Source organism: Calcarisporiella thermophila (genome assembly GCF_041956535.1).
Source record: "Calcarisporiella thermophila strain CBS 279.70 unplaced genomic scaffold VTP21scaffold_28, whole genome shotgun sequence".
Taxonomy (NCBI): domain Eukaryota; kingdom Fungi; phylum Calcarisporiellomycota; class Calcarisporiellomycetes; order Calcarisporiellales; family Calcarisporiellaceae; genus Calcarisporiella; species Calcarisporiella thermophila.
In genome coordinates, this window is record NW_027192218.1 from 373,919 (window position 1) to 392,157 (window position 18,239).

The 18,239-nt window shown below is 38.2% G+C and overlaps 7 protein-coding genes across 7 annotated transcripts; 4 read left to right on the forward strand and 3 right to left on the reverse strand.

Moving 5' to 3' along the window:
* Nucleotides 1-652: 652 nt before the first annotated feature.
* On the reverse strand, nt 653-2,074 carry VTP21DRAFT_6733 (uncharacterized protein; the record flags this gene model as incomplete). Its single annotated transcript, XM_069397396.1, has 1 exon — nt 653-2,074. The coding sequence occupies one exon, from the start codon at nt 2,072-2,074 to the stop codon at nt 653-655; it is 1,422 nt and encodes a 473-aa protein (XP_069246883.1).
* Nucleotides 2,075-3,950: 1,876 nt separating this feature from the next.
* On the forward strand, nt 3,951-4,490 carry VTP21DRAFT_6734 (uncharacterized protein; the record flags this gene model as incomplete). The annotated part of the gene is made up of 1 exon (XM_069397397.1): nt 3,951-4,490. The coding sequence occupies one exon, from the start codon at nt 3,951-3,953 to the stop codon at nt 4,488-4,490; it is 540 nt and encodes a 179-aa protein (XP_069246884.1).
* A 767-nt stretch (nt 4,491-5,257) lies between these two features.
* VTP21DRAFT_6735 (uncharacterized protein) lies at nt 5,258-7,621 on the reverse strand (the record flags this gene model as incomplete). The annotated part of the gene is made up of 13 exons (XM_069397398.1): nt 5,258-5,570; nt 5,642-5,805; nt 5,866-6,074; nt 6,137-6,284; nt 6,350-6,464; nt 6,521-6,584; nt 6,645-6,707; nt 6,793-6,871; nt 6,936-7,026; nt 7,081-7,181; nt 7,260-7,328; nt 7,389-7,549; nt 7,615-7,621. The coding sequence occupies 13 exons, from the start codon at nt 7,619-7,621 to the stop codon at nt 5,258-5,260; spliced, it is 1,584 nt and encodes a 527-aa protein (XP_069246885.1).
* Nucleotides 7,622-10,193: 2,572 nt separating this feature from the next.
* On the forward strand, nt 10,194-10,871 carry VTP21DRAFT_6736 (uncharacterized protein; the record flags this gene model as incomplete). Its single annotated transcript, XM_069397399.1, has 3 exons — nt 10,194-10,254; nt 10,328-10,777; nt 10,846-10,871. 3 exons carry the CDS (start codon nt 10,194-10,196, stop codon nt 10,869-10,871), a joined length of 537 nt encoding a protein of 178 aa, XP_069246886.1.
* A 1,555-nt stretch (nt 10,872-12,426) lies between these two features.
* On the forward strand, nt 12,427-13,675 carry VTP21DRAFT_6737 (uncharacterized protein; the record flags this gene model as incomplete). Its single annotated transcript, XM_069397400.1, has 3 exons — nt 12,427-12,732; nt 12,855-12,935; nt 13,076-13,675. The coding sequence occupies 3 exons, from the start codon at nt 12,427-12,429 to the stop codon at nt 13,673-13,675; spliced, it is 987 nt and encodes a 328-aa protein (XP_069246887.1).
* A 1,750-nt stretch (nt 13,676-15,425) lies between these two features.
* VTP21DRAFT_6738 (uncharacterized protein) lies at nt 15,426-16,452 on the forward strand (the record flags this gene model as incomplete). The annotated part of the gene is made up of 3 exons (XM_069397401.1): nt 15,426-15,553; nt 15,619-15,754; nt 16,081-16,452. 3 exons carry the CDS (start codon nt 15,426-15,428, stop codon nt 16,450-16,452), a joined length of 636 nt encoding a protein of 211 aa, XP_069246888.1.
* A 289-nt stretch (nt 16,453-16,741) lies between these two features.
* Nucleotides 16,742-17,108, reverse strand: VTP21DRAFT_6739 (uncharacterized protein; the record flags this gene model as incomplete). The annotated part of the gene is made up of 2 exons (XM_069397402.1): nt 16,742-16,887; nt 16,973-17,108. 2 exons carry the CDS (start codon nt 17,106-17,108, stop codon nt 16,742-16,744), a joined length of 282 nt encoding a protein of 93 aa, XP_069246889.1.
* Between the last annotated feature and the right edge of the window lie 1,131 nt (nt 17,109-18,239).

Below are 18,239 nucleotides of genomic sequence, written 5' to 3' on the forward strand. Positions count from 1 at the left end.
ATATTGTACCTAAAATTAACAAATTAATTAAAAATATTAAATTATATTCTCGAACGGGAAACAAAGTGCGTTTTGACTAGAATTAGCAAAAAGACAACCGCAGATTAGAAAATAAGCTGCGGCTCAACATTTCCTAGGCGCGAATTCCTTGAGAATACAGAATACAGAGAGTATATTGACAATTGTACATACCTCGATTAGTATCATATTGCTACATCTTTCATTCGATAAAGATTGAGTTTGCGGTGAAAATGCCCCACGGCTTTAGGAATTTATAAACTTAGTCATGAGGTAAGCCCTTGCTGAACTCGTCTATATACCATGATTGTCGATTAAGCTACAGAGGCCTATTTGTATCGGCTTCAATGCCTGTATTTAGAGGTAAATCCTTTCAATGTGAAGAAGACTGCGGGCGAAGGTATATAAAGTAATTTTTAGGTCTTGCAAAGTTAAAAAAAAACAAAAGGAGGCAGCATTGCTATATAGATTAAAATATATATGGTCAGGGAAATAGGTGGAAAAGAAATGAGAAAATGAACACAAACGAGGAAATTAAAATTAATCCTAAGCTGTAACATATTGGTGTGAAAATATAATTGAAATAAAGCTATTATTATTTATGGAAACCATTCAAGATATAAGAATTTAATTGCTAGTTTGTATTCGCTGTGGATCCTCGTACTTGAAGTTCGGGAGAATTCGTTGAGCTCCCGGTGCCATGATAGAGGTTGGTGGCAGCCTGGGCGGTGGGTTGATCGGGATAGAGGGAAGGATTGTCTCGGGGAAATGAGGAACGATCGTGAGGAACAGGATTATGATCTGAAAAGATAGCGGGGTGCTCTGGATAACCCTCGGGCCTTGGAGTGTAATACATCTGCATTGGCGATGCAATGGGAGACAGTGTGCGCTGTGCTTCATCTGGCTTCTGTATAGATTGCGTGTGCTCTGAGCGCATATTAGGACTGTAATCCGAGCTTCCCGGGCGAACGCCGTATGCATCGGCTGTTATGTAATAGAGAGGTGGCTTGTCACCGTATTGATAGATCTGTTGCTGTTGTACTGGCAGTAGGCTGGGGACATTCGATGTGTTGGTCGAGGTGGGAGAACCAGGAACCAAGAGACTACCCCTTTGATCGTAGACGGGCGATGTCATCAAATATTGCGTTTGCCGAGCTCCTGGGGGTAAATAGGGACCGTAGGCGAATTCTGTTGCGGGAGGAGAGTCTATAGGACTTCCGGGAATAGTGGTTGTGGTGATGGATTTGGGGACTTTTGGCTTACGACGTGCAACAAAGAACCAAGCTGCAAGGGCCAAGAGAGCTATGCCAACTACGGCCGAAGCAACGATCACCCCGATTTGCCAGGCCGGCAATCCCGAAGTGTTGGAAATTGAGGTGGGGGGAGGGGTTTCGACATTGCCTGCAACTGCGCGCTTGACCCCAATGGCGCATTGGAAATTCAACATCTTGATATGTGCGATGATAGTCCAATCGTCGGCAGGAAGTTTCAGGTCAGTGAATGAAAAAACAGAGTCTAGTGCGCCAGTAATACTGGTGGTATGAGTGACAAGCACGTAGTTCGAGGCTGAAGTCGAATTGGTGGGCTGAATCCAAGGGTTACATTCTGAGAATACGCCTCTACAAGCGTGCAGATTAACATGATAAATGCAACAGTTAGCGCTGGTCGGAGTGTTGCCGCAAGCAGGAGCCCCGGTAGCGGGATCTTGCTTCCGAAGGCAGAGATTGGTAAAGTTCTCTGATGTGGGATCGGGTAGAACCACTCCGGTGTTTTGAGTGTAGAAGCTGGGTTGGGCACTGACCTTAAATGATGCAGATATGAGGCGATTTTCAGATAGATTATCTCGCGGGATGGGCTGAACCCACGATAATGAGAGACCATTAATGTTGAGAGATTGCTGTTGACTGTCAGAGATAGAGGAATTGGCCGTATAACAATGAATAGCATTCTCATCCCCAAGCATCCAATGGTTGGCACCAGCGAACCGTGCTACCAATAACAAGGTGATAGCAAGCAGTGCCATTCTCATTGAGAGGGGCAATTTGAGGGCATTCATGAATCTTCGCGTAGCAACTGTAGAATTAGAGTTGAGGGGTCTGAACCGTTGATTATCACCTTGTTATGTTGGTGAAGCTTAGACGATGATAAGACTTATTCTCAGTATAACAGGTGGATTAGTGAGAAGTTGATCTTCCTGACTTTTTCGATACATTTATTCCCTACTCCTCTTTCTCAGAGGCGTTAAGCCCCATTTACGCGTGGCTTATAAACAACATTTTAAGGCAAAACAATGCTGCTCTGTTACACGAGGTTGCAATTTTCAGCTAGTTTACCAAATTGGGACTGCTGTAGCGTTCCTTCTTGGGTTAGCCTTATTGGTACAACCCTATTCACGCGGGAAGAGCCGAGGCGTAGCGACCTATTTCGGAACCGCCCGTCACATTGATTACACTCTTAAGTCTTTATCCGTGAACGAGCACACTGCGGCCATAACTACTGCGAAACCATACAAACACTCACTAGTACGGAGGAATGGCTCAAAGGTGAGCAGAGATGTGAGCAGAGAATGAATGAAGAAAAGGCACTCATTTATGTTAATGCACATATACATACTTAGTATCTAATCTTTGAACAGCATCGATTAAATATATCGAGAGGCTAAGATTTAGACGTGATTAAGTTGAATATTGGTTCATTAACAATGGATTCAGTCTTTTTTCTCATCCTTGAGATTTGACAAGGAGACCGTGGCTTAAACAGTATTTCCATAAAGAGATTTTTGAAAAGAGGCTTGAAACCAGTATTTCCATTATTTTTTGTAAGGTTTCAATCTGAAAGTAAAGAGAGAAAAATGAACGAGGCTAAATTTGTCCTAGCATCTCCTCAAACCAGCTCTAGCCATGGACCGATAACAGAAGTTTGGATCTCGAACAGCATTTATATTCATCAACAATCCAATTGTTCGGATGATTTATAGCTAAATATCATTCACCAAAGAGTTTATTTTTGCATGGGTGTACGACAGCGTGTACTCTGAATTGGCCTGGAGTTGTCGACATGTTCTCATTACTACATTAGAAGAACTATGATACATGAAAAAAAAGGATACTATGAACAATTTGGTGATATCGCTAGTCTATTCTTCATAACAAACGTGGCACACCGACTTTTGCATTAAAATATTTCTTTCTATTTGATATCATTGTATATATTACATTTTATTAATTGTGCGCATGGGCTACCTGAGCAAACATTGGCAAAAGAACCGTGAAAAATAAAACATATTCAAAACGAACCGAAGCTTTTGTTAATAGGGAAGAGATTATTATTACATAGCCTTGATGATTAGCGAGAGAGATGAATACTCTAGGGTACACTGATATTACATAGGGTTAAAAAAGGGAATTTCAACCTATCACTAGGCTATCTCTATCGCTGAACTTGGGAATAATCTTTATTAATATAAGTGTGCCATTTTTTGTGCTCTTTTATTCGTCTACATGTTCCAAATACTACTTGATAAATCCGTTTATCAACTGAAAAATTGGAAGAGAGCAAGAAGCATCTTTCAAATTATTCCTTAAATTATTGCAAGTTATGACTATAAATTTCCTTTCGCTAATTAAAACAATGTACCAGGTTCTACATCCGTTATCAGAACGTATGCCACCATTTTAAATATCCAACTCCTGGTTATTCTTGTGGTCGATCATTAATTTTATATGCCCTGTAATGCTGGCAAAATTGATAAAATTCACCCATGTTAAATTTACATAACTAGTCTGACCTCATAAAAAAGTTTCTGTTTTTCATACAAATATTTGTTATGCATGTTTTAATCCCTAAATTTATTTTTTGGATCTGTTATTTTGCATTTTTGCTTATAGCATAATATTAATACTTGCTCCATTAATATTCAGTATCTTCTATCAATGTTGTGTCGTGTAGGATTGATATTTATCTTTTTTCTTTGCGCAACAGGCATTTCAAATGCAATTGGGGCATGCAACCTTAGTCAAAGCCCGAGTGACAATATTGACATACGGCCATGCACTACTTCGCAACTGAAAGATTTCTGGAGTTCACTCAAGGCTGCTGGACGAATGCCAAATTATGGTGCAGATTGTTTCGGTGTCGCTAAACCTTGTGAATCAGGTCAATGCAATGAAGCTGACCAAAAGCTGATAAGTATGCTAAAAACTGGCGCTTCTATGTGGAGATCGGCGACATATTACACTAATGAGAACGGGGGAACTATGACAATTAATACTCCATTTTTAAAGCTTAATGGAGTGGTGTCTTACGGTCTCTATCCGGTCGACAACGTGCAGTCGATTCGTGTTGATCTCCCACATAAAGCTTCCACTTTTTTCAGAGAGGTGTTCCCGGGGTATTACTTTGGAATTGGCACTTCTGACACCAATTTTTCTCCTGCTGGGTTCTTTACACTTGACTGTAGAAAAGGCAACTAAATTAGCCTAAGGTTTCCGTTGTGATTTCAACTCTTTGGACCTTTATTCTGTTTGAATCGATTCAAAATGTGTCTGTCATAATATAAAAATGCTGAGCTAAAGAAAACAGAAGGCTTTTGAATTCTCAAAAAGATACTTGCTCTGTAAATTTGAATTATATCAATAAAATAATATTTGGACATTCAACCAATTAATAACCTAAAATAATAACCGCCCATTATATACAGTATAATAACTTCTTTTGAGATGTCATGTCTGATTCTCCATTCAAGCATTCTAAGATAAAAAAATAAATGGCTAACCAAACTATAACTCTTCTTTCAACAATTACTATTATCTAATTATCCATAATCATCTCACTTTTATGATAGTTGTGCCTAGTATAAGGGGGAATCGTGTATAGAAAGATTGTTACACTAATCTATTGTGATTATGTTTGATGCTTTGATAATTGGGTATTAACAATGACTTATAGTAGCTATGCAGTAATTTTAATAGGTCAACATCTCAAATGTCTTGATAGAGTCGGTAAATTCACTAATGAAGCCGAGGAGAAATTGCAGTGCTGAGATACATTTGCCTAATGTATTGCATCTTCTAAGCGGTTCATTAAATTAATCACAATATATATTAAAAATATATATTATTTCCAAATGGATAAATTAACACAATTACTCTGGTAAATCTTCTACTGTTATGATAAAAGAACAGTGGAAAATAAATGTTTTTTATACATTTGAAAATAAAAAATAGAAAATTATCCATCTTTACAACTTAGATGTTAGACCCTTGGTTTCCAACAAGTGGTGATCCATAAGTTCTCCCTTATTATCAGTTCTATTATAAATCTCCCATCCACCTGCACCACCGGCAATAGGAGCATGCAAAATGCGCTCATCTACACCGAGGCATTCTACCAACTGTAAAGAATGTGGACCCAGCTGGGCGCAGATCTCCCGGATAAGCTCAGAAACGCGTAATGAAGTTTTGGGGGTGACTAAGTTGCGGGTCAAGTACCACTGAGCATATGTATCAATCAATGACAATCCCCAGAGACGTAACAACGATTCAAGTATCAAACTACATTATATAATCATCATCATTACGTTAACCCTAGTAACTCTGGTAGAAAAATAAATGAATGAAATTACCGTGATCCTCCCTTAGCTTCCTTTACTGCCTTGAAGGTCTGCTCATAACTAATTCTTTCACCATATGACTTGGCAAATGCCTGTATAGCGTCTGATTCCTCTCCCATCCAAACTTCGAAAAGTTTCTTTCCACTCGAGAGCTTTCGCTGCATTGAGCTAGCAAGCTATGCGCATTTCTATCATTTAGCTGACCAATTTAAACAAAGTTTGGCAAAACATTTTACCTCATGTAATAATCCAGCTTCCCTAAGTTTGAATAGCTCATAAAGACCCTCAGAGGTGCTTACATCCAAATTGATGGCTTCTTTAGCGCTGATTGTAGTAGGCAAGTTGATATTTTTCCCTTCCTGGAGGCCAGTCACTAATTCTTTAGCAACCTTTTGCATCAACACACTGTTATCACCTTCAGCTGTGATACCAGCATGAGAGAAGCCTAGAAGTACAGTGTCGATTAATCCCATTATTCAATAATTTAGTTGGAAATCAATCACTCACCGATTTGTTCACCAAACCTGTTCACACTCAAATAACCTTGGCCGCCACATCGCTCACGACAGGTGGTTGCGGTCTTTTCAGCATTCCAAGTGACGAGAGGTTTAATCACACAGCACAGTCGAACCACTTCCTCGGAGTCTTTCACTGACTATTTTAAAGTTACAAATAAAATTAGTATTAAAGAGATATAATTAAAGATTTAAACTCTATTACTTGTTCAGCCCAGCGCTTTTTGCAGTAATTAAGACCCATATTCAAGCAAACTGTGCTGGCCAACAGCGGAAGAAGAGCTCGCTGTTGAAGCTGGTAGGCAAGGATGGGTGTATCACTGAAGACAGATGTGAGTGTCATAGTTCGTATTTCGCAAATGTCAAGTGAAGATACCTTTTTCCAGTTGGACCCACGCAGAGTCGGCTATTTGCGTACCGGAAAGCGATGTTAAGGCAGACTGACAAGAAGGACAAGAATGAGTATATAATAAATAGTAATGCTTTTGTGATTTATTTACCTTTAGTTCCGCCAAGGCAAAGTGAGGCAATTGCGAGGCGACCAGATAGCAGCTGATCGGCTACTTTCAAGAAACGACTACTCGAATTATACATTGAATAACTTTTATATATATATGCTTTTAATCAAGTAGACCTACCCTCTCTTACTTTTAATCATGGAAGAGAATTTTCCGTCGCGAGTCACTTCAGAATATTTATTTAAAAGATTCTCGGCTGGGACACGCACCTGTGAAATTCAGAATCAATTAAAAAATTAAATTCGAAACTTGGAATATCAAAAGAGGTCATACATTATCAAACCAAAGCTTTCCGTTGTCTACACCATTGCATTCGAATTTCATTCCCATATCCTCAATACGCACTCCTTTGCAAGGAGTCATACTATACAAGAGAAGTCAATTATTGGCTCTTACTTATACAATTTAATAAACTTACTCTTCTTCACGTATCCTTACGAGAATGGCATGGATTCCCTCGTTATGACCGGATATCATTAGCTGGGCGAAAACAACGCACCATTTGGCGTGGACCGCAGACTAACAGTACATAAACAAGAAAATACAGAGTTAACTTCACAGATACCTTCTTTAATTAAGAGCAGCAATAGTGCATACATTGGTAATCCAGTACTTTTGAGCCAATGTGGAAGGAGTATTTATAATAAACTCATGGGTTTTCTCGTCCTAAAGTTGAGAATAGTGAGTAGAATTTCTTATGCAAAAAAAATATCATTTATTGCTTACATAGACAGCTGTAGTTTCCATCTCTACTGCGTTATTACCGTATCCCAGTTCAGTCAATCCGAAACATCCTATGGCAGTCATGTCGTCTATTTTCGGGAGCAAGTTGCGATGGCGCTCTGTACCGAGTTTGATAACTGTTCCACCAAAGAGATTCCATTGAACTAGAGTAAAAAGGAACATTAAGTTCCGCTGGTCTTTGTCCAAAGAGGAAAAAACGAAAGTTCACCAGTCATCTAAATGTAGTAAACGTAATAGTAGAGTTCGAGAGAAAAACATTAGTTAGATTAAAATTTTTTATGGTAATCCAAGATAATATTAACCTTTGTTCCCATACTACCATCGATCATGCCGGCCACTTCATGAGCTGTAAAAAATTATAAATGCAATTAGAAAAATGTGTATTCATTAACAAAAACATCGCATTTAATGGGTTTTGGTATACCGGCAAATATGTTCAGAGGATTTCTCTCGAAGTCCATGACACTGATGAAGCCTTTATGGGCTATCTTTTTCAACCTTTGCAAGGCAATTTCGCGCTGAAAAGGGAGAGACACATCATAGCGCGGCGTATAAAGCGGATCATTGGCTACGAAATCAAGCATGCGTCTACGATTCTCATGATTGTCATGAGCAAGAATGTAAGCAACTTGCTCGCAATCAGCATGAGAAATCGAAAGTTTTTGCACGGCCATGTTTGGATAATTAAATTGGTGTAATAAAGAAAACAGCACTATATATATACTCTTTCAAAGCCTTTTTTTTTGACATGTGAATTTTCACACCTCTAATGATCGAAAGCTGCGCCCCCCGATTTCAATTCTCTGTATTCAAATTACCAAGCTACTACACTAACTAATAGTGTAGAATATATTTTCAAATTATTTTAATTTTCCTTTTGAAAGCAAACAAACTATTTGTGCTCGACAAGTTTTTATTGCTTGTTCTTGAATACATATGAAGTCCATATAGCCTTTACTATTACACTATGATAATACTCATGTCTTTCCAATTCCCATTCACAAGGTCTCATAATATACCTATAATCTATACAATCAACGCGGTAACATTACAGCAGCTCTCTCTTCTGGTTATTTACCCAGTGAACTTAAAATTGTAACGGAGATTTGTTTCACATAACTTTAGAGGTATTTTGTTCAACCGGATGCTAGGCGGTTGCGTTTACAGAAATCTAAATATGATAATAATTTACCGTTGTAATGTACTACAAAACACAAATCCTCTCTAAAGAATAAAAAATGCTACTAACCTGTATCCAATCCATAATAGGGGGAAACAAGTACAGCAATCATATGCGTAAGCTCTTGGAAAGATTGATAGTGGTTTTATAAAATAACAAAAGATTAATTTGTATTAGGGAAAACTGGATCGGCAACCCTGGTAAAATATGTACTTACTGATGTTAATCATTAGTTTCATCATGTTGATCGAGCAAGGTTCCTTGACCCTGGCTGCTATGTAATTTTGTTACGACACGTTAAATGCCCTATTCAAACAAAATGAACAGTTCTTCAGTAATATGCATAAATTGTTATTATCGATTCTCACATTATCAGTGTATTTTCACCGTTTGGGCCATGGGCTTTCTAGTGTTACTCACGTCGACTTAACAACAAACCAATTTATTGATGAAGCTGGACGCAGTATTATTTTTCATGGAACCAATGTCGTATATAAATCTCCTCCTTACCACCCTTTAACAGAAAAGTATGACAGTGTATACAGCTTTTCAGAAGAAGATGTGAAAATTCTCGCTGATCTTAACATTAATATGATTCGGTTAGGTGAGTGGGTACAATGAGCACTTATGATTTTGTCTTTGTCTAATAATCAACTTTGAATATTAATATTAGGCATATTGTGGGCAGGTGTTGAGCCTCGTAGGGATATATACGATGAAAAATATCTCGATACTATAAAAAAAATTATTGAAAGTTGCGCAAAGTATGACATATTTGTTCTTCTTGATTCTCGCAAGTATTTCTATCTAATATGATTTCGCTCGTTTCGAGAATTGACAAGTTTATTCTAAACAAAGACCAGGATATATATGCAGAACAATTCTGCGGTGATGGAGCACCAGGTGTAAGTGTTTGCCTATTATCCCTTGCATTCGAAAAAGATAAATTCAATATATTTTGTTCCTAGTGGGCCACATCTCTCAATTGGGCTTTTGATACGTTCAGATTCCCCTTCCCTATAAAACCATCTTATTCGACCAACGAGTATAATATTCCAAGCGACAAAGACTGTAAAAAAGTTTTTTGGCCCTGGTATCATTTTTCCTCGGCAGTCTCCAAGGCTTTTGATAATTTGTACAAAAACAATGATGGATTACTAGACTCGTTTTCAGCACAATGGGGTAAAATAGCTCAGTATTTTGGTAGTTATCCTAATGTCATAGGTTATGATTTATTGAATGGTAAATGTGGATAATCCATATTGTTCGTCGCTTTGAAATCTAATTTTGATTTTTGCTTTTTCGAGAGCCGTGGGCAGGAAATATCTATGCAAACCCAAAACTCTTAATTCCTGGATTTGGTTAGTTTTTTCGATGGCTTTAATCTGATATAAAGTAATTATATTCATATGAAAACAGCTGACAGGAAAAATCTCGAGCCATTTTTCGAGAGAATACATAAGGCGATTCGAGAATATGATGAGGATTCGATCGTTTTTATAGAAGGTGTTACTTGGGATATTTTTTCGGGATTTAGAGAAGTTCCAGGAGGTCCTCGATGGAGAAACAAGACTGGATTAAGTTATCATTTTTATTTTCCTCCACAAATGAATCCCGAAGCAACATTGAAGAACCGTATCAAAGATATTAAACGGCTTCAATGTGGAGGTAAACAGAGCAATGATTTGGTATATTCGTTTATAAGAAAGTTCAACTGATTTATCCATCGGAATATTGATAGGAATACTGTCTGAATTCCCACAAACATGGAATGAAAAAGCAGATAAACTTAACAAGCTGACTCTCAAAACCCAACAGGCAGCTGACAAATATCAACAGTCATATCTCGGATGGGCATATAAAGGTTTTGGTAACTTTGATGGAGAGTCATCCCTAATCGATGAAAATACGGGTGATTCGCGTTTCGAGATGGAGAAGTTGTACTCCCGCACCTTCGCTCCTGCTGTGGCAGGGAAAATAATGGAGTACAAATTCAATGATAACGATTATTCTTTCTATCTTGAGTATCGTATCAATTCTGCGGCCACTCTACCGACGGTGATTAAGGTACAAAGACGCATATATTATCCTGATGGCTTTAATATTACCATTGTTCCACCTTCCTGGGCTGAATCGACTGAAATAAACCAAAATACGATTCATATTGTGCACACACTAGACGCCCGAGATGGTGAGAAAGTTAAAATTTTGTTAATAAAACTTTGATTTAGTTCATATCAACACATGCATCTACCTAAGATGAAAATTACAAATTGGACACCTAAAAACCAACCTATGCTTTCATTGAGTAGAATAAAGATCTGAATATCAAAAATTCTTTCCAGAACCAAGCCAAATGCCTTTGTTTTAGTTACATGAGGAGGATAGTGTGTACGCAACCAATTCACTCTTAAACTCTTATTCGGATTAAACACTGATTTGTTCATTAGTTTAGCGCTCAAGCAACTTGTTAAATGGTATAACCCGTATTTAGGGATTCAGATAGCTCGCCATTTTATAGTCCTAATCCAATTTACTTTCAACTGACATATTCTAAAATCCATCTCTCTCTAACTTTTATTTTTCTAGAGATGTTTTACAGTATGTATTGGAGCCACTACTGCTTCATCCTTTGACTACCTATATATTTTAAATTGAGTTGAATTTTTGTAGTATAGTAAATTCCTAGCTTAATAATGAGGAAATAGGTGCTCCATTACAGAGAAATTTAATAAATGCATGATATTTTATATTCATTTATTGTTTGTATTAACGCATTTTGCGATGCAGAGGTAACATACAGCTATTTTCTCAACATCTAAGAAAAACTCTTCAACTTGGTATTGGTAATGGTATTCATTATCTCACTTCCAATTATTTCGAGTCGTCTATTATCCTATCTTTGCTTCACCGAATCTTATTAAACCGAGTGGCGAGTTCTCAGCTCCATCCTCTTCAAACCTAACCTTGGCATAAGACTTGCTTTTTTCAAGATATAATGCCTGCTAAGTTTGTAAAGGACAATAATATTAACCATCCCATTATGATAAGACAATGATGCTAATATTGTTTTACACTAAATTCAGATAGGATATCGGTAATCATATTAACAAATAAAATGTACGCTAGAAGGCCTAAGGATCTGTATGATGTGACCGGTTCCTATTTCCGAAATAATTCACAAACTTACTAATATCCTTGTCCGTGGTTTTTTCGCAGCTATTCGTCCATCCTTTCACACGATAGTTTCAAGTAATGAGCGAATGCAACTGGACCAACGGTCTGTGCTTCATGATGATGGACCTATATTGGACAAAAAATCTACTAGTGAAATTTACGTATAAAATTACAGATAAATTTGGGAAATCAAGGAACTTATATAAACGTTATATTGATGTCGTCACACAGGGTACGACTCCGTAGCACTCAATAGAAGAAAACTGGGAATACGAAAAAAGAGAGAAATAGAAATGAACAGAATGACAGGTGTTATCGGGAACCATGGACTACTCCCTAACTGTTCAATTTAAACTTAGCCGTCGCATAACCTTTATACCAAATTTGAAAATGTTCGGAGATTATTAATGTCTACGGATTTTGCCCCGGGAATCCAATGGGATTTACCCATAAACTCCAGGCGGAACTTCAAGAATTTCAGCAAGATCAAAAAATGGAAATTTCCATTGGGGTTAATTATCGTCCTTACTTCCCCCTACCATGGCTTCCTTTGTGTTTGTCCTATAAATATTCTTGCTATCTTTTTATCATTTTCATATCATATACTTCATATAAACCTGCGTTTGCACAATGCTTTTTGTTTCAATCCACATTCAATGGATTATGATACTATTACTCATTAGCGCATCTGCCTCTGTTATTAAAGGTGGCCAGAATCGCCAACAATGGCGTAGTAAACAACAATTGGGGCAGAAACAGGATCGACAAGATCGACTTGAAGACCACGATGAGTTGATAATGACACATAATGACGGGATCCATGATGGTGGTCAGGCACTCAACGTTGTCTGGCGAAATGACCCTCCAGGCACAAAAGCTCCAAATTATCAAGACTTCTGGTTTAACGACAATACAGTCATCGTTCGACAAAGTGAGCAGCTTTCATTTGAGAAGCCTTTTATTTACATGGTGAGCAAGTCATATAGAATCGCATTTTTACAGAGATGCGTTGCTTTATTTATTTTTTTTGTACAAGTGCCTATGCAGGATACATATATTGACTACATTTTCTCGATATCATTTTGAGATAGCTATTCGGTGAAGATAAGATACTTTTACAGGATACTGGCGCGGCAAACTCAGAAGATCCTACCTTCAGACAAAAAATCGAGGTAAAGCAAACTCCAAGCTATAAATCATTTTATCTCAATTTTCTATCCCACTATTTTTGCATTTCCATCCCATGCCTGCCTTTTTTATTCACATTTTCCCTAATGTTAATGGTATTATCCTCAAATCGTTCCATCCTTAGCAACTTATCGACGAACATTGTCGCCGTACAGGCAAGCCAAACTCTAATCTCGGACTTCTCGTAACGCATAGTCACGCTCACGGCGATCATACTTTCAACGACCCTGAATTTATCGGTGCTCCAAACACCCGTATTGCCGGTCTTAGCCCAAATGAAGTTGCCGACTTCTTTGGTATGGCTAGCTTTGAGGGCGAACCTACTACATTTGATCTTGGTAATCGACCTTTATTGATATTTGGGATCCCTGGCCATGAAGAATCTTCAATTGCAATCTACGATCCTCAAACCAAATGGCTTCTCACCGGCGATTCGCTATACCCAGGACGGCTATTTGTGAGCGATTTTGTTCAATATAAACAATCCATTAAGCGGTTGGCGAACGCCGTGCGTCAACGAAATTTGCAAGTTGATTTAATTATGGGTACGCACATTGAGATTGATCGAAATGGAAACGAGTTTGAGGAAGGAGCTATATTTCAGCCTAATGAACACCCTTTGGAATTGCATTTGAAAAATCTGTTTGAATTAGAGCAAGCACTAGATAGCATGAAGGAATTACAACGAGAAGTTCACAAGGAATTCATTATTCAGCCTGTATAAAATAGAATTTGTGAATGTTGTATCTATTGTATGATTTATTATGAGCATTTTGATATGAATTTCATTTATTTTCTCATTCATATCCATTTCTGTATCTCCTGCGCAAGATTCCAAGGTGTTCTCGTTGGGTAGTTAATTTGAAGTCCGAAAATGCTTTATTTTTGTAAAAGCCGATTATTCAGGAACATTGAATAAAATAAATAGATCATTAAGTAGACATAACACTCTAGTATTAAAAATATATCTAGCACAACAAAAAGTACCAATTTTACTCTGGCGAGTAACTTCCATCCACTTCTCAGGACTTTAGGGTTTCGTCGTATGAGATACCCTGCCTCCTAGATAAAATCTATTTGAAAATCGCGTCTACCAGAGAGATGCAAAGTGTTCAAAATCTATAACCAGATTTTGGGAATTGAGTATTTACAGTAGTGGAGCGAATCTAAGCGAGCATCCTGACTAGTCCTTCCAGCTCATTTCGTCAAAGAAAGACTAATCCTGGGGCTGACAGTCAATATAAGGTTAGGGTGGCTATGTTCGATCACCGCTTTTGAGTAGCCCTCGTGCTTCATGACACGCAAAATATTGTATGTCCTCTATTCTATTTGAACTGTATATATGGAGAATATCCATTCATAACCTCGGTCCGCTCCCGGTGGCAACTTTACAGGAAAAAATGAGACATTCGGGCTTGATAGCTATTCTTAGCTGCAACTTGAACTGCAAAATATATTAGAGGTGAGAAATAAATTGATAAGGTAAGGGGTGCGCAGCTAAAGTTTTGAAAATGGCGCCTGAATCGATATCACATGCATATGAACGAAAACAATTCCTTGAGTGTATAAGTGAGAATGAAGACCAAAGAGAACTGTGATTCCACAAGTGGGATATAAAAGAATATACCTCTAGAGAAATTTTGGCTAAGTCTCAACTGCTCTATTTGCATAGTCTGAACCAAAACAATTAGGGAGCGGATGTTGGGAGCATTTTTTGGATAAAGTGTGCGAATCCTGATAGTTCGTTTAATGTCGAACTCGACGTTTAGTGAGCGGGCGAAATTTTTGGTCCAATAATCTAAGGCTTTGGTCGACCTCAGAAGGCAGATTACCTGGGGCAATTGGAGTTGAGTAAGAACTATAGTATATTTTGTGACGCAAATTCAGGAATTAAAAAATTTGCTAGCGGATTATTTCCACGTGCGCACATCATCCTTGAGCTTATCCCTGTTTAATGTAAATAAATTATTCGGCACATCCTCGACTCTAACCGCAAACATTGCTGTAAAACACCTTGCCTCATTTGAACAATACTCAGCACTTACTGTATGCCTCGTGAAACCGGTGGATTCAAAGATACTGAAAAAGCTCTTGAGCAGCCAAATATTCTGCAGTATCTTTTCGGGGTGTACTGTTCAAGCTGTTTCTTTTTTCATCGACCAGTTAATGTCACAGAATTATTGACAATTTTAACTATAGGAATTTGCCACTTGGCTTTGTCCATTCTTGTATTGCCTGGGCGTCCCAACATGTTAATGTTATGCTCTTCTCTCCTAGGATTTTCCTTGGCTTACCAAATTCACATACTTAATTCAACAGGTCTGTCAGTACCATATCAATGTTTCATATCGCCTCCAACTTCCTTCGATTGGTGAACGCTGCTTCGAGGAAGCATTACACAGGCTAAGAGAGCAACATGATGCGCCCAGCCTTCACTCAGTGTTGTTGCTCTGAACTTGAGCATCTACCGCGTCATGGACTTGAAGATATCTGAAGGGCGGAGCTTTTTGGCTCAAGCCGTTTTGATGAGCCAATATTTGGACATGGCCGGAAAATGGAACAGGCATTATGCTATGCAGATGGAAGCTAAAAAACGTTTGGAGTAAGGTTTTTTTTTCCGGTGCTTTTATTAGTGAATAGTAGATTAATTTTCTGTTATTCAACCAGGCTCGCTCTCATGTTTTGGGATTATGGAACAACATTGTACTCAGAGACACAGTCATTGATGCCGATGCCGTCGCATTTAGAGAATTTCAAGCCCAACATATTCCCGCACGAAGATTCGGATACCCACAAAGCTCTAGTAAGCCAATTCAAGACAATAAAATTAGTATTACATGCGATTCTCGATTCAATCGCTTCGTGATTTTTTCTCCAGAGTATTGTAACAGGACCAAGCCACCATCTCTCTATCCTGATTCAGTATTTCCTTTTATATGCTCATTGGTTCCCACGCTGATTAAGGTTTATCTTGTTTACTATTTAAGCCTCGATCTTTGTTTATTATTCCTTGCCCATTGTTTGCCCATTCTTTGGCCCACCTTTTGTCCATTTGTCCATTTTGTCCATTATTCTAATTGAATTAAGACCACTTTTCATATATTCAATAAGAATCCGAATCATTAACAGTCTCAGAACTGTTACAAGTATCCTCACGGCAGCTATTTGCGATTACATCACCATTTACAAGCTACCAGAGATAGTGTGGACGGAGTCCGATGCCGAGATCCTCTCCAACTTGTTCCTAATGTCGCGATGCTTTATGAACATACTCCCTCCGCTAGTAGAAATGGAGCGGGATTTAAGTTTCGTCGAAGAGAAGGGGGTGTAGAGATGAGTCGGAGGTGGACGGATGAAAACGCTCACTTCGGCAGAGTTCTTTTACTATATGCGCTGGTGTGCCTTGATGTGCCAGATATGACTCAATTTCATCGAGCCGAAAAGCTCGCCCCCGCCCAATCATTTCAACACCCCCATCATGCAGGAACTCCAGGTCACTGAGGTGGATGCATGCGTGACTGTAGCGCGTTGGATATCGAGCCTGTTTCAGGAGCTAGCGTGCAGAAACCGGTGGTGCGAACAGCTACCCTGTGGCGCCACTTTCCTTGCCTCTCGCGCGTACCGCCTCATAGTGCTACGTCACTGACGACCCGAGCTACGTCATGAGAGTTTACATTCTCTGGTGAGAATGTTCAAACTCCATGGTTGCAAGTGAGAACATTACTATTGAGGAGACAGCAAAGAGGATGAAGAAAAGAAGAGAAGGAGATGCTCGTCGTCTACGCGAGCATTATCGACGCATTATGACCGATTCGACTAAGGCTGCTAAATGGCGAGAGAAAAGGCGGCTAGAAGCACTTGCTAGGAGGGCATGATCAAAACAACAATTGGCTGAAGTTGCATTTGAAAGGGAAGATTCAGATGAACAAGTTAGGCCTATACAGAATCTTGATTTGGCCAAGCTCGAAAATCGAAAAAATTTGAGGAATGAATGTTACTATCGGAAAAAAATTCTAGGGACTTTGGTCCAAAAAATTCAGGGGGCGAAGGATGAAAACTATTAAAATAATGGCCGTTGTCCCCGAAGTGACAATAGCATTGATCTTAACAAAGAACTTGATTTGCCTTATATTATGTACAGTATATAGGACTCGCATTTTACTACTATCTTAGCTTTCCTTAGATCCCTTATTCTGATACTATGTAAGATGTTACATATGTTACTTTCAGATCTTCTTAATCTCTGTGCCTACGTAGCTACGTCTTCGTATGATTTATTACAATCTCAAATGTACATATATATATCAAATAAATGGAGTTAAATCTTTCTCTTCTACAAAAAACCCCCGCCACATAGGATACTAAGATAAGCCTCAAAGAGATGGCTTGGAATGAGGCCAAATTAGGATATTTTGCGGCGGAGATTAAAATTGGGCGGGTTGAACATTTGTGATTGGTTTCAAACGGTAATCCTTGGGAAAGCATCACTTTTCGTGTTTTTCTTGAGCCATCCTACAAAGAGCGTGCATGGAGAAAGATATAGGAAAAAGTAGAAAACATTGAGAGTCTGGAACTTTTATTTCATTTTTCCTAAATTTTGTGAACAATTTCTAAGCCCCTCGTCCAAATAAAACGTTGAAAAAATAGAAAATTTACAAGAAAAGTTCCAGATTTTCCATGCTTTTACAATTTCCTATATGCTATCTCTATACACGCACTTTGTAGGGTCATTTTCTGGCACGTTTTTCTGAGATTATACTTAACCCGACTTCCTACTGGATATCTCCGATCTAAGTATTTTATCGTTACACTTGTTTAAACATTTTCCAAACGTGGACTTCTTTACAGGGCATTGTTACTTGCACAGCCCAAAGCTAAGAAAAAATTGAGCTAGCACAGCTCAAAACTTTAAATCAATTGAACAAGCACAGCCACAATGCCTATATGAAATGTATATTATACTTTATAGCATAAATAATAATGGGTAAACTTCGGCTTTACAGGCAGTATCATAAAGAAGAGTTTATAAATATAGATATGATACCAACGAGTGATAATGGTAACTGAATACAATTTTTACACTGGTATCAGATTATAATGGAAAATAATAATTGTTGTTATTGAAAAAAAATTATTGTAATAATCGGAAGTGAAACCGATTATTCATTTTGGCAATAAAAACCAGTGCCACGTTAAACATTGGCATTAAATAATGTAGTGTGGCGATGCATGGCAAACTCTAGGTCTTCATCGAATGTTTGGTTTATCCATTTTGCCTTAATAATCCT